The following is a 16027-nucleotide window of genomic DNA, read 5'->3' on the forward strand; positions in this document are numbered from 1 at the left end:
TATATATATATATATATATATATATATATATATATATACACACAGTATCTCACATTTTTGCAAATATTTTATTATATCTTTTCATGTGACAACACTGAAGAAATTACACTTTGCTACAATGTAAAGTACAGCTTGTATAACAGTGGAAATTTTCTGTCCTCTCAAAATAACTCAACACACCAATAATGTCTAAACTGCTGGCAACAATAGTGAGTACATCACTAAGTGAAAATGTTCAAATTACGCCCAATTAGCCATTTTCCCTCTCCGGTGTCATGTGACTTGTTAGTGTTACAAGGTCTCAGCTGTGAATGGGGAGCAGGTGTGTTCAATTTGGTGTTATCACTCTCACTCTCTCATACTGGTCACTGGAAGTTCAACATGGCCCCTCATGGCAAAGAACTCTCTGAGGATCTAAAAAAAGAATTGTTACTCTACATAAAGATGGTCTAGGCCAGTGATGGCGAACCTTGGCACTCCAGATGTTTTGGAACTACATTTCCCATGATGCTCAAATACACTGCAGAGTGCATGAGCATCATGGGAAATGTAGTTCCAAAACATCTGGGGTGCCAAGGTTCGCCATCACTGGTCTAGGCTATAAGAAGATTGCCAAGACCCTGAAACTGAGCTGCAGGACAGTGTCTCAGACCATACAGCGGTTTAACAGGACAGGTTCCACTCAGAACAGGCCTTGCTATGGTCGACCAAAGAAGTTGAGTGCAGGTGCTCAGCGTTATATACAGAGGTTGTGTTTGGGAAGATGTATGAGTGCTGCCAGCATTGCTGCAGAGGTTGAAGGGGTGGGGGGTCAGCCTGTTGGTGCTCAGATTATATGCCGCACACTGCATCAAATTGGTCTACATGGTTGACGTCCCAGAAGGAAGCTTCTTCTAACGATGATGAACAAGAAAGCCCACTAACAGTTTGCTGAACACAAGCAGACTAAGGACATTACTGGAACCAAGATAAACTTATTTGGTTCATATGGTGTCAAGCATGTGTGGCAGCAACCAGGTGAGGAGTACAAAGATGAGTGTGTTGCCTACAGTCAAGCATGGTGGTGGGAGTGTCAGGGTCTGGGGCTGCATGAGTGCTGCCAGCACTGGGGAGCTACAGTTCATTGAAGGAACCATGAATGCCAACATGTACTGTGACATATTGAAGCAGAGCGTGATCCCCTCCATTCAGAGACTAGTCCTGCAGGGCAGTATTCCAACATAACGACCCCAAACACCTCCAAGACGACCACTACCTTGCTAAAGAAGCTGAGGGTAAAGGAGATGGACTGGCCAAGCATGTCTCCAGACCTAAACCCTATTGAGCATCTGTGGGTCGTCCTCAAATGGAAAGTGGAGGAGCGCAAGGTCTCTAACATCCACCAGCTCTGTGATGTCGTCATGGAGGAGTGGAAGAGGACTCCAGTGGCAACCTGTGAAGCTCTGGTGAACTCCATGCCCAAAAGGGTTGAGGCAGTGCTAAAAATAATGGTGGCCACACAAAATATTGATACTTTGGGCCCAATTTGGACATTTTCACTTAGGGGTGTACTCACTTTGTTGCCAGCGGTCTAGACATTATTGGTTGTGTGTTGAGTTATTTTACAAAAAATGTACACTGTTATACAAGCTGTACACTCACTACTTTACATTGTAGCAAAGTGTCATTTCTTCAGTGTTGTCACATGAAAAGATAAAAGATATAATAAAATATTTACAAAAATGTGAAGGGTGTAATCACTTTTGTGAGATACTGTATATTTATGTATTGCGTTTTATAGTTGCCCCCTACTTTTGTGCCTGTCCCCCCATGTGCCCCCCCAAATATGAAAGCTGGAGAGGCCACTGCGCTCATCCATCCTGTCCAAGGAATGTCATTGCCTCCTCTCTATTACTTCCTCACTCCTCCAGTCCCTGTAGCTGCTTGTCAGTGTGTTTCCCCACTCAGCCATCTCCGCTGTCAGTAATGGTGCCGCTTACTGCTTTCCATCCTCTTCAACTGCACGTGGCTAGATGTTGGGCTCCACAAGAATGTTTGGGCTCAGGGCAGCTGCCCTGTTTGCCCTGTGTTAAAGACGGCACTGTCTAGATGCCAGAGCCTCATGCACTAGGGCTAAACGCACAGTATGCATAAGGCCTATGCTTGGTCTTTACCTATTTGACAGGAGTTCCGGCTTAGCACATACAAATAATTTTTCAGTTATTCTGACATGAGTGCTGATTTATACCAATATACTGCACTGATGCCTCAATAGTCAGGCATGGCTGCATCATGTAAGTCATGCTACGTCCATGGTCGCTTGTGCTGCTAGGGCACAGACATGGGCTCCTACAACCCTAGTGACCTCATTAGCAGCTGTCACCCTGGGGACAGTAGATGTGATCTCTGTGTCTAGCATGCTTCATGTGGTTCCATATGTAGGAAATACAGAAAGGTGAGGCAGACTTGATAAGACATCCTGTGCGCTGTGGTTTACATCTCCGAATAGAGGAAGTTGCTCATTTCATAAGGCATTGCTGCACTGAATAACGAGCGTCACTGGCTATGCAGGAGAATCTGTTCACATTTATAGGAATTCAGCTAAAAGCAGTGTACTGGCAGATGGGTTTAAAGGGCCAATAAACGTGACTGATGTGAACGATTTCATAAACTGCTTTATGGAATTAAATTTGTTAAAGGAAACCCATACAGAGTAAGCATAAAGGCTGTCTTTGCTGATCTCCCCCTTCTGATAATACTATACACTGCCTTACTGAATCATTAGGCAGACCAGGAATTCAGATGTCACTTTGATTTTTCAGATTTGGGTGTTTGTTCTTTATCAGTGTCTAATAATAGTATTAAAGCCAGAGACAGCCGGGTAATTAGCATTTCTGAATTGAAGTCAGCAAAAGGCAGCCTCTATATTCATTCTAGTACAGGTATAGCACCCTCCTAGTTAGGGTTTAAGGCGTTAGGCAGATTTAGTTTGGCTCATTTGTAGACAATGGAGAAGTGGTTGATTACTTTAGCCTGCTCAGTGTTTCCGAGGGTGCTGGTCTGATTATTTCTCCCTGCATTCTAGAGGGCTCTGGAATTGCACTGGGAGGAAAGGCAGAAGGGCAAGGGAGACCCAGCCAGTCCATGGGAATGTGTGTACAGTAGGTGGTTGGAGAGCCCATAAATAGTCTGGAGCCTGTATTAGGAGTTATATTGGTCCTGGGTCCCGTCCTACAGGAGGACACCATGCCCTTTGGGCAGTCTGATGGAACGTTGTTGGAGGGTCGTCGAGGTCCTAGCGGCAGCTTAGCTGGGGGGCCTATTTCAAAGACTGGGCTGGAATTTTGTTGCCCGTTGGAAATGGAGGAGGGTGTCCAGCTGTCCTGTGGTATAGTGAATTTGTTTCTTCCTCACTGAAGACAGACCAGCTCACTATAGCGACTCCTTTGTGGGAGTGGGGTTGCACTAAACGTTACTTTTAGGCCTTATTCACATGGGCATTGACAGGTATTTGCATTACATTAACATAGCTTTCCAAACATTTTGTAAAACAAATGCCAGATTTGAAAAAGTAGTTGCTGCACTACTTTTGGCGATTTCGGTGCAACTTGCATAGACTTCTGTGCACGAAGCCGCACAGATGTCTTCCACGTCGTACCCAAGTTACACTGACATTGCTGCAAGTGCAAACTCCAAGTTGCCTTTCGTAAATAACCCCCAATGCATGTCAATGAATGGTAAGGTGTTCTGTTCTCCATTGCTGATTGCTGGAATGCAGGTGCATTACTATTAAAAATGAATGGCACCACAATGTACTAAAATGTGCATAGGGCAGCACTGCAACGTAAATGTGAGACCCCAGCCTAAGACAGTCTTGTTAAAAGACTAAGTTAGACTTACCGGTGACGGTATTTCTAAGAGCCTTTCAGGACAACCCCGGAGAGAGTGTAGCTCCACCTTGTCATTAGGAAACACATGCCCACTTTAAAAACACCTCCTCTTCCTCCATGGCTTCAGTTATTGTGGCCTTCCGACACTGGAAAACAAAGCACAGAAAGCACAACACCATGGTAGAACTTAATACATTTACTAAGCATAACCTAGGGAGGGAAGTAACGGTTGTCCTGAAAGGCTCTTAGAAATACCGTCACCGGTAAGTCTAACTTAGTCTTTCTCAAATCGCCTTTCAGGACAACCCCGGAGAGGATAACCGAGAAACTTACCCTAGGGCGGGACTACTGCCTGCAGTACCTTCCTGCCCAAGGCCTGATCTGCTGCAGACAGTAGATCTAACCGGTAGTGCCGGAGAAATGTCGAATAACTGGACCAAGTGGCAGCCTTGCAGATTTGTTCAGGCGTTGCACCGGCCCTTTCAGCCCAGGAAACTGCTGTGGATCTAGTAGAGTGGGCAGCAATACCTGAGGGAGGTATTTCTCCTTTTGCTTTATAGGCTTCTGTTATAGCCAACTTAAGCCACCTACCCAGCGTACTTTTAGAAGCTTTCTCCCCCTTGCGTGATCCAGAAAATATCACAAAAAGGGCGTTTGATTTTCTAAAATCTTTAGTAATTTTCAGAAACTGTAATAGACACCTTCTCACATCCAATGTGTGAAAAACTTCCTCTCCTGCATTCGCTGGGGTTGCAGAGAATGTAGGTAACACTATTTCCTGCAATCGATGGAAAGCTGAGGATACTTTCGGTAGGAATGCTGGATCCGTCCTCAGTACCACCCTGTCCTGATAAACTCTAAGGAAGGGTTCTGTAATAGCTAGAGCTTGGAGCTCGCTGACTCTCCTGGCCGAGGTGATGGCCACCAAAAAGATTGTTTTTAAAACCACCTTCTGTAAAGAAGCTTCTTGTAAGGGTTCAAACGGTGCTCCCGAGAGACCCTGTAAAACTGTAGACAAATCCCAACTGGGAAAGTCTTTAAGGGCTACTGGTCTACTTCGAGCAAGAGCCCTAAAAAATCTAGAAATTAAAGTTTCTTTAGATAAAGTCTTTTCAAAGAAAACTGATAAGGCAGCCACCTGAGTCTTCAGGGTACTGGCTGCGAGACCCTTCTCCATTCTCTCATGGAGAAACTCCAATACGGAGACCGTGCCCTTGACCTTGAGTTCTCTAGAACTACACCAGGAGTTGAACTTTTTCCAGACTTTCATGTAAATTGCCTGTGTAACTGCCTTCCTGCTAGACAGCAGGGTCTTTACTACTTTATCTGAAAGACCTTTGGCTTTTAATAGGTCCTCCTCAGAAACCAGGCGGTTAGCTGTAGAAGTTCCACCTCTGGATGATTTACTGTCCCCTGGGATAACAAATCTTTTCTGAGTGGTAACCTCCAAGGGGGCTTCGAGGCTAGGTTTCGAAGACCCGCGAACCAAGGCCTTTTTGGCCAAAAAGGAGTGACTAGTATTAAGTCTGTCCCTTCTTCCCTGAATTTCCTCAGTACTAGTGGAATTAGAGGAAAGGGGGGAAAGGCGTAGCACAGCTGGTAATGCCAGGGGTGAGCAAATGCATCCAACCCTATTGCTGCATCTCCTCGGTGAAGAGAAAAGAATCTGTCCACCTTTGAGTTCTGCTGGCTGGCAAAAAGGTCTACCTGTGGAACCCCCCAGGCCTCGGAGATCATCAGGAACACTTCCTGATTCAGACTCCATTCTGCCTCTAGCAATTTGCGCCTGCTTAGGAGGTCCGCAAACAAATTCTGAGAGCCCTTCAGATGCACTGCCGATAGTGAGGCTGTGTTCTGCTCTGCCCAGGCTAACAACAGATTGGCTAGCTCCATCAAGCTCCTGCTTCTGGTTCCCCCTTGCTTCATAATGTAGGTAACCGCTGTTGTGTTGTCTGACAACATCTGGACATGGTGGCCTCTCAAACTCTGCTGAAAGGCCACTAATCCCAGAAAGATCGCCTTCAACACCCTCCAGTTGGATGATCTTTGAGCTTCCTGTTTGGACCAGACCCCCTGAGATGTCTGACCATCCAGGTGGGCTCCCCAGCCCCAGGCACTTGCGTCTGTAGTAAGGCGCTTGTCCACAGGAAAGGTCCACACCAGGCCCCTTGAGAGGTTTGCCTGGTCTCTCCACCACCAAAGAGCCCTTTTCGTCCTTGACGAAATTTTTAGCTGTTTTTCCAAAGGATCCTGATGGGACCAGCTTGACAGAACCTCCCTCTGAAGGGGTCTGGAATGGAACCTGGCCCACTGAACAGCCGGGATTGCTGCCGTAAGCAGGCCCAGAACTGCCATAGCCGTCCTGACTGAGACTGTCTGGTTGCTCTGTATCCGCTGTACAGCTAGCTGCAACTTTTCCTGTTTTTCCAGCGGCAGGAAAACTTTCTGGAGAATCGAATTTAACGTATACCCCAGAAATTTCATTTCCTTTGAGGGGGTCAGGATTGACTTCTCTAGATTTAGAAGCCATCCCAGGCCCTCGAGGTGAGACTGGGCCCTCTGGAGATTGACTAGGACCTGCTCCCTGGAGTCTGCAAAAAACAAAAGGTCGTCCAGATAAGGGACGACTGGAATCCCCTTCAACTTCAGGGGCTCCAAAGCCTCTGCCATAATCTTCGTAAAGACCCTGGGAGAGGACGAGAGTCCGAATGGCAGAGCCCTGAATTGGAGGTGCCATACCGAACTCCCCACCTTCAATGCCAGGCGCAGGAACTGCTGCGATGCCTGATGAATGGGTATATGAAGGTAGGCATCCCTTAGATCCAGGGATGCCATAAAGCACTCTGGGGTCAACAACTTTGTGATGGAGAAAATTGTATCCATCCTGAAATGTTTGTACCGAATGAACCTGTTCAGAACTTTTTAGATTCAGGATTAAACGGTACTTCCCTGAGGGTTTTTTCACCAGAAAAATATGTGAGTAAAAACCCCTGCCCTGCTGGTTTACTGGGACTTGAATCAGAACCTCTTGCTGTATCAGCTCCTGTAACAAAAGCTTCATTGCAGAGGCCTTCTCCTGATCCCTTGGCAATGTTGTCACATAAAACCTGCTCGGGGGTGGTTCTGAAAATTCCAACCTGTACCCCTGATCGACAATATTCTTCACGAAAAGATTTGGAGACTGCCTGTCCCATTGTTCGCGAAAAGCTGACAGTCTCCCCCCCACTGGGGAGATATTGTCACTTGCTCTTAGGGGACTGCTCTGGGGGAGATCTAAAGAGGACTCCACCCTTGCCTTTGCCCTTCTGTGAACCCCATCTGCTCTTGCGATCCTGGTCTTTTTTATGGGATTGCTGAAAAGCACGAAAATTCTTTTTGGCAACCTGCTTTTTCTTAGCTGGAAAAGCCTTCTTTTTATCGGCTGTCCTATCCAGCACAGACTCTAAATCGGGTCCAAAGAGCAAGTCACCCGAGAAGGGTAGACCACACAGTTTGACCTTAGAAGCAGTGTCCCCAGACCATGTTTTCAGCCAAACTGCTCTCCTGGCTGAATTTACAAGAGCCGAAGACCTAGCGGCCAGTTTAACTGATTCTGCTGATGCATCCGCCATATATTTGACTGCATTCAGGATCAGTGGAAAGGACTCTAAGAGATCCTTGCGGGGTGTCCCCGCTTCAATATGGCTCTTCAGCTTCTCTACCCAACATTCCAGATTCCTGGCCACAACCGTAGCTGCCATAGCTGGTTTTAGACTGACTGACGCAGCATCCCAAGCCTTTTTAAGGATGGAGTCAGCTTTTTTGTCCATTGGGTCTTTAAGGATCCCCATATCCTCAAAGGCTAGATCCGTTCGTCTGGATACCTGCGAGAAAGCTGCATCGACTCTGGGCTTTTTGTTCCAAACCTCTGAGTCTTTATCTTCGAAGGGAAACCTTCTTTTGAGAGCTTTAGAGAAGAAAGGGGCTTTTTCTGGGTCCTTCCACTCTTTTCTCACCGAATCTGAGAGGACCCTGTGGACTGGAAAAACTCTCCGTTTTGTTTCGTCCAACCCCTGGTACATTTTGTCATGAATTGACAGTTGTACTTTTTCTTCTTGAATTTCTAGAGTAGTGTAGATTGCTTTAAGAATGTCATCTACTTCCTCTAGTGATAGCTTGTATTTGGAGCCCCTGCTATCTTCTTCCTCTTCCTCCTCCTCAGAATCCCTGAAGGAGATGAGAGTACTACCCCCTTCGTCTCCAGAATCCTCGGTATCCACCTGTCTGGACGACGACGCCCTGGGGCTGGGCGGCAAGTTCTGAGGCTCGGTCTGTGCGGGAGGGTTTTGTATCAGGATGGACCTGACTGAACTCAAGGAGTTTGTCAGCTCTTTAACCGAAGAAAACAAATCCTTATATTGCTGGGATGTTTCCTCTTCCACCAATTCTCTGATACAATTTCTGCACATTGCCTTCTGCCATGAATCTCTGAGGGGGGTCTTGCAAGAAGGACATTTTCTCTGACCTGGTCTAGCTTTTCCTAGTGATTTTTCCTGAAACGACATGCAGGTTTAACTCACTAAAAGCTCACAACAACCAGTTGCTTAACACCAAGCCAGTGCAGAGACCCACCACCAAACAGACCACTAGTGAGACCCCAGAACCAGGCTGCAAAAGGTCCGAGCGAAGTCACCTCTGACCTGCAGCGACAGGCCCCCAAGAGGGGAGAACAGACAAAGACATAGCCCAACAGTGAAGCAGAGGGTGCCAGTGCACCTTACGTACCTGGGCTGGACCGGTGCTAGGGGCGCCTGTCTCCGCCATAGCTGGCTTACACTCCTCCATCGCTTGAGTAAGGCAGCTATCACAAACAGCTCCGTCATTTTTTTAAATTTTCCCGGCCGCCGCATCATCAGGGCCGGCCGGAAGCGGAAGCACACGGTCACCTGACCCGCCCCATGATCCCTGCATTCCAGGCGCTTGAACCACGGCGCCACGCCCCCTCAGAGCGCCTGCGCGTCACCGTAAACGACACTGTCGCCGCCCGGAACCCGGCGCCGAAAACGGAGCCACGCCGCTGACCTGCAGCGACCTCCGCCAGCGACAGAGCCCTCCCTGTGCTAAATCAGTGGACACCGGGCACCCGACGCCGGCACTCCGAGGGTCCTTACTCCCATGAGATGGCGGGACCAGGAGCTCCAGGAGTCCTCCCCCACTGGGGATGCTGCTGGGGGTCAAAAGAAGAAACAACCTGTAACGAAAGGTAAGCCTTACTCCCCTGCAGAGAGTGTAGCTCTCCCCTGGTTCAGGCACATGCTTCCTCCAAGGAGGAAACACAATAACTGAAGCCATGGAGGAAGAGGAGGTGTTTTTAAAGTGGGCATGTGTTTCCTAATGACAAGGTGGAGCTACACTCTCTCCGGGGTTGTCCTGAAAGGCGATTTGAGAAAATTGCTTTCAATAGTAGTGCAAAATGTGCACTTGCTGAAAGTTTCCTTTTTAAGGCTTCATTTACACGGCCGTAAAAATGTTACTGATGTTATTACATATGTGTTTTCTAGGAGAAAAACTCCTGCGTAATGGTCAACAAAACACTTGCGTATAGATGCGTTTAAGCACGTAAAGACGCCTATACGTACATAATCTATTTTTATGCTTTATTTTTCCCCTTTGTTTAGATTTAAAGTGGTTGTAAACCGTAGTCAGGGAATCTGAGAAAAGCACACATATCTGCAGTTTTTACTTATCTCTCTTCAAAGCTCTAAGTGTCCTTTCTCTCTGGTGCTTCCTTCTTCTGTTATCAGCATGAGCCACTTCTGAGAAGTATTCCTACACATGAGATAAATTTGTGTTGGGAAGGGGGGGGGGGGGGGCTCAGTGTGCAGCTTCTCTATTCAGAACACAGCTCTTCTGCTGTGTGAAGGGGTGTATTCCTTTCCTCCAATCAGCTCTCACACACTGTTACTGCAGCCTCTCCGCCCCCTCCTATGTGTTTCTGACAGAAGAAGAAAGATTTTAACACTTTACTGCCCTTTTGAAGGGGTGTAGGGAAGAGAAGGCTACAGATAAATAAGTGAAACCTGTGTAGGAGGATTGTTTCATCTCTGTGTATCATCTAAGGCTGTTGACTTCACTGGGTTTGTATGTAAGGGTTTACATCCACTTTAATGTACATGCTTACAAATGCATATACATGCATTTATATGAGTAGGTGTGTAAATAGCATGTTTTTAAATGCAGATCTTTTGATTCTGTGTTACGGATCTAAAAGCAGCTTATATTTATGCACCTGTGCGAATGACTCCAAACAATGCAGCTGCATTCAGATCTGTAATTTAAAAATGCTTGTATATGCATTATTTTTAGGCCTGTATGAATGAAGGGTAAGCATTTTTTCCCACAAACTAAGTAAAGAGCATTGCTAAACCAGTCATTGACAATGACACTGCAGGAAAATGACTCAAAACATCTATGCTGCATTTTAGACACATTTTAATTTTTTTGGCAGGGGAGCAGATCCAGAGCCCAGCTTTCCCCTGAGATCTTACTTATTGCCAAGGATAAAGGACACTTACCCTGACTTAACTAGGCACTCATGCGTCTTCAAAATATCTCTAAGGCGTATAGTGCGCAGAGGATCGCGGTCCTAAAGATTAAAATATAAAAGTAAGATTGGTCATAGATATAAGACACTAATCGGATTATCTATGTGTAATACCATCACTGGAATTCTTTATAATAAATACTAGCAAAAATGTGCAGGATGGCGAAACTTAACAATATCTCTGAGATGCATAATGGGGAATACCACTAAAAAATACCACTAAAGAGATAAAACTATAATCCTGCCACTTTATAAAACTCTGGTTTGGCCATATCTGGAGTATTCAGTCCAGTTCTGGTCACCAGTCCTTAGAAGGGATGTGCTGGAGCTGGAGAGAGTCCAAAGAAGGGCAACAAAATGAATAAGGGGACTGGAAGACCTCAATTACAAGGAACGACTAGAAGTTTCAAACTTGTTCTCATTGGAGAAGAGGCGCTTGAGAGGAGATATGATAGCGATATACAAATATCTCAATAGTGATCCCAGCATAGGCAGGACATTATTCAGCCTCTGGGAGTGTAAGAGGACACAGGGCCCCAAAATGAGATTGGAGGAGAAGCGGTTTAACCTTAAGCTGCGTAATAACCGATAAGAAAGTGGAACTCTATCTTCCACAATCGGTGATGTCAGCAAGTGGTATTGATATTTTTAAAAGACTATTGGACGTACATCTGAGTGAACACAACATACAGGGCTATGGGAAATGATTATTGACACTGACACACATACACCTACACCGGTTGAACTGGATGGACTAGTGTCTTCATGCAATCTTACAAACTTTGAAACATTCTCTATAAAGTGGAACTTCTGCTCATTTGTCTATGGTCCCCCTCCGGTGCCACAATTGCCACCTTTCGGGGGGGGGGGGGGAGACAGGATACCCCGCTTCAACAGGTATCCTGTTCTCACTTCTGGGAGTCCGGGCCACGGCCCGTGACATCCCCACGGGCCTCCCTCCTCCTCTCCCTGTTGCAGGGCCTGTTGCAGTTGGGTTCCTGGCATGAAGCCGTAAGGCTACACTGCCGGGTACCCTTACCCACAATGGCTGCAGCAGCACTCGACACCTGATGAAAACATCAGCTGCGGTGCCGAAATCGCTGGACTCCAGGACAGGTAAGTGTCCTATTGTTAAAAGCTAGCAGCTGCAGTATGTGTAGCTGCTGGCTTTTAATAATTTTTTTTTTGAGCGGAACACCACTTTAAGGACATGTAATACAAACCTTGAATAACTGATTCAATATTCTCTCAGGTCAAAGCAAAACTGTACTTTGCCTGGACTAGTCTAAGCTACAAGTTAGACTTAAGCCTCATACACACGATAGGACTTTGTACAAACTTTCCCTTGGATTTTTGTACAAAGGGCGTCGGCCCTGAACTTGTATTGCATACACACAGCAGGACTTTTTCAGCCAACTTTCACCAAATCATGTGGTTTTTCTGCTCTTTACCGCCACCTTTGGTCAACTTCTGTATTGTTGTCTGATCTTTTGCATTGGTTCTGAGCATGCCTGTTTGTACTTTGTACAAAAGTCCTGTGGTTTTCTGTACACACGATCAGACTTTGCTCCATCAGACTTTTGTTGCCAGAAAGTTTGTCCCTTCGCACAGCCAACAAAAGTCTGATGAAAACCAAAAAAGTTTGTCCGATGGAGCGTACACACGGCCGGATGTTGCTCCAAAACAGCTAATTTGCATGTTTGTTGTCAAAAAGTCTGATCGTGTGTATGGGCCTTAAGACATAAAATATGAACAGAGCATATCCCTCTATAGTGTGTCTCAATCCAGAGCACTCTGGGGCTGATTTACTAAGAACAATGTGCCGTGCCAGTTCATACCTTAATCGGTGCACTGGAAAAGTAATTAACCAAATGTGCGAACCGACACACTTTGAATCGCAAAACGATAATTAATATGTAAACTGCAATTGTCGCTAGGGTAACTGGCGGTTTTCTCATTGATAATAGCGCACGCCCAATACAATTGGTTAATTTCATCTCATTGGATGGGTCTTGTTAGGCAATTAGTATGTACTCTCCGTTATTTAACCCTTTTTTATGCTAATCACATTCCTATTACTTCTAATATATACTTGAAATGTGTTTAATATTTTTTACCTAAATCTTTCAATACATTACGAAGAACAGATACGTTTCTAAACCAAATAAATTTATATTTTCTTTAAAGGTGACCATACACTGCAATCAGTTAGATCTTAAATAAATTATATTTAGAGCAAGAGCCTGTTTGATTTCATATAATTTGAATTAATTGTTCAATTGCGTCTTCCCATTACCTATTTTGCTAAAATATTACGTTGTACAGAGATTGGCCAATCAGATTGCATAGTGCATGACCATCTTAAGTGCCAAATTTGGAATGTAGATGTGCCATGACCCACTTGTGTTTTCATAACGATATTTCTTGGGCATTATACAAGGCACATGAGAAACCACCTTTTTTTAAGACACGCTAGAGTGATCAGGAATCTTCAAACTATGGCTCTCCACAACAGGATTTGTAGTTCCTGAACAACTGGAGGGCCGTAGTTTGAAGACCCCTGTGCTAGACCATTATTATGCCTCCAGAACTGGGAGTGTGGCATCTACCCAACTCAACCTACTCTACTGGTGGACACAAGAACCTACATCTATAGATATATATTTGGGCAGCACAGTGGTGTAGTGGAGCACTTTCACCTAGCAGCAAAAAGGGTCACTGGTTCAAATCCCGACCATGACGCAGTCTGCCTGGAGTTTGCATGTTCTCCCTGTGTGGGTTTCTTCCAGGTACTCCGGTTTCCTCCCGCACTCTAAAAAAAATGCTGGTAGGTAAATGGAATGCTGTCTAAATTGACCCGAATGCATATGAATGTGTGTTAGGGACCCACACAAACACCACCCCATGTAAAAAAAAACAAAAAAAACATTTATAGTTATATATAAAATTATCTCTTCCTCAGAGAACAGTGATCGGGACATGGTGGTGGTAAGAAATTAGCAGCAGTACAAGCCACTTCCTATAGGGGCATGATATCATGACCGTGTGCTAGCCAACGCTTCTGGGAACCAGATATGTGTCACAGGTACATACCTCCACGCACACAGCAGTTGCGCATCTCACATACACAGCAGTCACGCATCTAGCTGCAGGAACCCAATTTTTAGGGAAATAGTAAAGCAGATGCAAATTTCCAGGGCTGGACTAACAAATGCTTCTAGTGAAATGCAACTAGTGTTTTCTATTAAACAAGGTCTAAATGGGCCATTGACATGCATCACAGTTGAACTTAGAAATGTGTCTTTGCAAAGTTAAACTAAATGAAATCCTATTTTTTCTTGGGGATAGAGTGCAGAGGGATTAGAAGTCTTGTCAGTTTTTGGGGATATCTGCACCCCTGATAGGGTGAAGACACCTCCTAAATTTTGCCACTTTCGACCTTTAAATGTATTCACTTTCTGTCACATAGCCAAACAGGAAGTGAGGATAAAAGCTTACCTATGTCTTTCCTTGGGGACACACGGGTCAAGCTAAATAACTTTTCCATTAGGTAAATTGCAGTCTAGCATTTTTCTGTGTACACCCCAAATTATTAGGCATCTTGGACTTTGGGGTCTATTTACTAAAGGCAAATCCACTTTGCACTACAAGTGCACTTGCTGGAGATCCGAGGGGAACATGCAAGGAAAATAAAAAAATCATCATCTTTGCTTCTACATGATTGGATAATAAAAACACCAGTGCTTGCCCTCAGATTTACAGAGAGTACACTTGTTTTGCAGAGTGGATTTGCCTTTAATAAACCCCAAAATGCCCAATAATGTGGGGTTTACACAACAAACTGCTAGGGTGCAATTTGCCTAATGGGGACACTAGTTAGATTGACCTGTGTCCCCAAGGAAAGACATTTATAGGGTTTTACCCTCACTTCCTGTTTGGCTATGTGACAGGAAGTGAAGCCAATTTTAAGAAAAGTGACACAAAGCCTAATCTAAAAAAGACAAGCAGGGGTTCTAACACGTGCTTGGTTTCCCTCAAATGCCCACAATTAGAATAGAATTATCTTGAGCTAGATTTGAGCTCAGTGCTTCTCAACCCTGTCCTCAAGTACCCGCGACAGGCCATGTTTACCGGTTTTCCTTCATCTTGCCCAGGTGCTTTAAATCGCAGTCAATACCTTTGTATTTTGGACAGCTATTTTAGCTAAGATAAATTCCCAAAACTTGTCCTGTCGGGGTACTTGAGGACTGAGGCTGAGAACCACTGCGCTAAAATGGAAAATTGAATATTTACCGCTCTGTAATTTTCCTTTCCTGGTGACTATCCATGGCAGCATACACACAATCCATGCATATGCTACCATGAGGGCACCCAGAAAGTAACTTTTAGACAAATCACACCTTTTTTTGTTTTGCCAGCTGGGAAATATGTTGCATGAAAAATTAAAACATAAAAATTTGCTACAAATTTTATTGGTCAACAAAACAGGATTTGGAAAAGAGCAAGGAAGCAAATAACACATGTATGTTCATTTTAGACACTAACAGAATATTGTTTTGAGTTCTGACCATTTTGCAGAGGAAATTAATAGGAGCACGCCCACAAACAGACATCTATTGAGGCTTTAAACATTAGACAACATCTTGAAGAAGATTTTGCAAAATAATGCAGCACAGACAATTAAATCAAAGTGAGACAACCTACAAGCGACACACATTGACAACATCAAAAATATTTCAGGGGACAAAATCCCCCCCCACCCAAAAAAATAAAATAACCCCAAGTAAAAAAACTTGCCCTAAAACACATCTGTTTTGCAAAGGCATAACAAAATACAAAGAGAAAATACATGTGTTACAAACTCTATAAGGATACCCACATGTACTCTCTTGCCAGCCCCACACACACAATCTTGCCACTTTTCAGGGCAAGGTAAAGAATGCTATCTGAAAGCTTTATATAACATAGGTTTGTGTGTTAATGAGTCAATAGAAAACTCATGCACAGTCAATGAAATACACATGTAGAGAAAGAACTGCAAAGTGGGTACACCTGTTAAGGATGTCCTTAAAGAGGAAGTAAACCCTTTCAAACCACTTTGACCTACAGGTAAGCCTAGATTAAGGCTTACCTGTAGGTCCAAGCAATATCTCCCAAACCTATATGGTTTAGGAGATATTTGCCCGAAAATGGGCACCGCTGTCTACGGCGCATGCACCGTAGACAGCGGCGCGCAGGCGCACTGAGCGCGGCAGTTCCAAGAATGGAGCTGCCGCATTTGTCGACTCCTGTGCGCATGCGCGGGAGTGACGTCATCGCGGCTTCGCCGAATGGCAGCGGCGGAGCTGCGAGACGCGACTCCCGTGCGCATGCGCGGGAGTGACGTCATCGCGGCTTCGCCGCTGTGATTCGTCGGAGCTGCGAGACGCCACCAGCAAGATGGATGCGGCGGACTACAGGGGACAGCGGCGACTTCGCTGGCTCCTGTGTCAGGTAAGTGACACATAATGAGCTACTATGCGATGCATAGTAGTCCATTATGCTTTACCTTTGCAGGGAAAAAAAGAGGAAGTAA

General features: G+C 45.2%; 1 protein-coding gene across 1 annotated transcript in view; it reads right to left on the bottom strand.

Moving 5' to 3' along the window:
• The window catches only part of PLEKHA2 (pleckstrin homology domain containing A2), a 155725-nt gene that overhangs the window by 31580 nt on the left and 108118 nt on the right, over positions 1-16027 (bottom strand). Inside the window, exon 9 of the mRNA XM_077469962.1 lies at positions 10424-10494. Coding sequence (XP_077326088.1) covers positions 10424-10494 — 71 coding nt within the window. The remainder of the gene's footprint in view (positions 1-10423; positions 10495-16027) is intronic.

This window comes from Lithobates pipiens, unplaced genomic scaffold, assembly GCF_037356315.1.
Source record: "Lithobates pipiens isolate NorthernLeopardFrog02 unplaced genomic scaffold, aLitPip1_a1.2 Scaffold_8, whole genome shotgun sequence".
NCBI classification, from domain to species: Eukaryota; Metazoa; Chordata; class Amphibia; order Anura; family Ranidae; genus Lithobates; species Lithobates pipiens.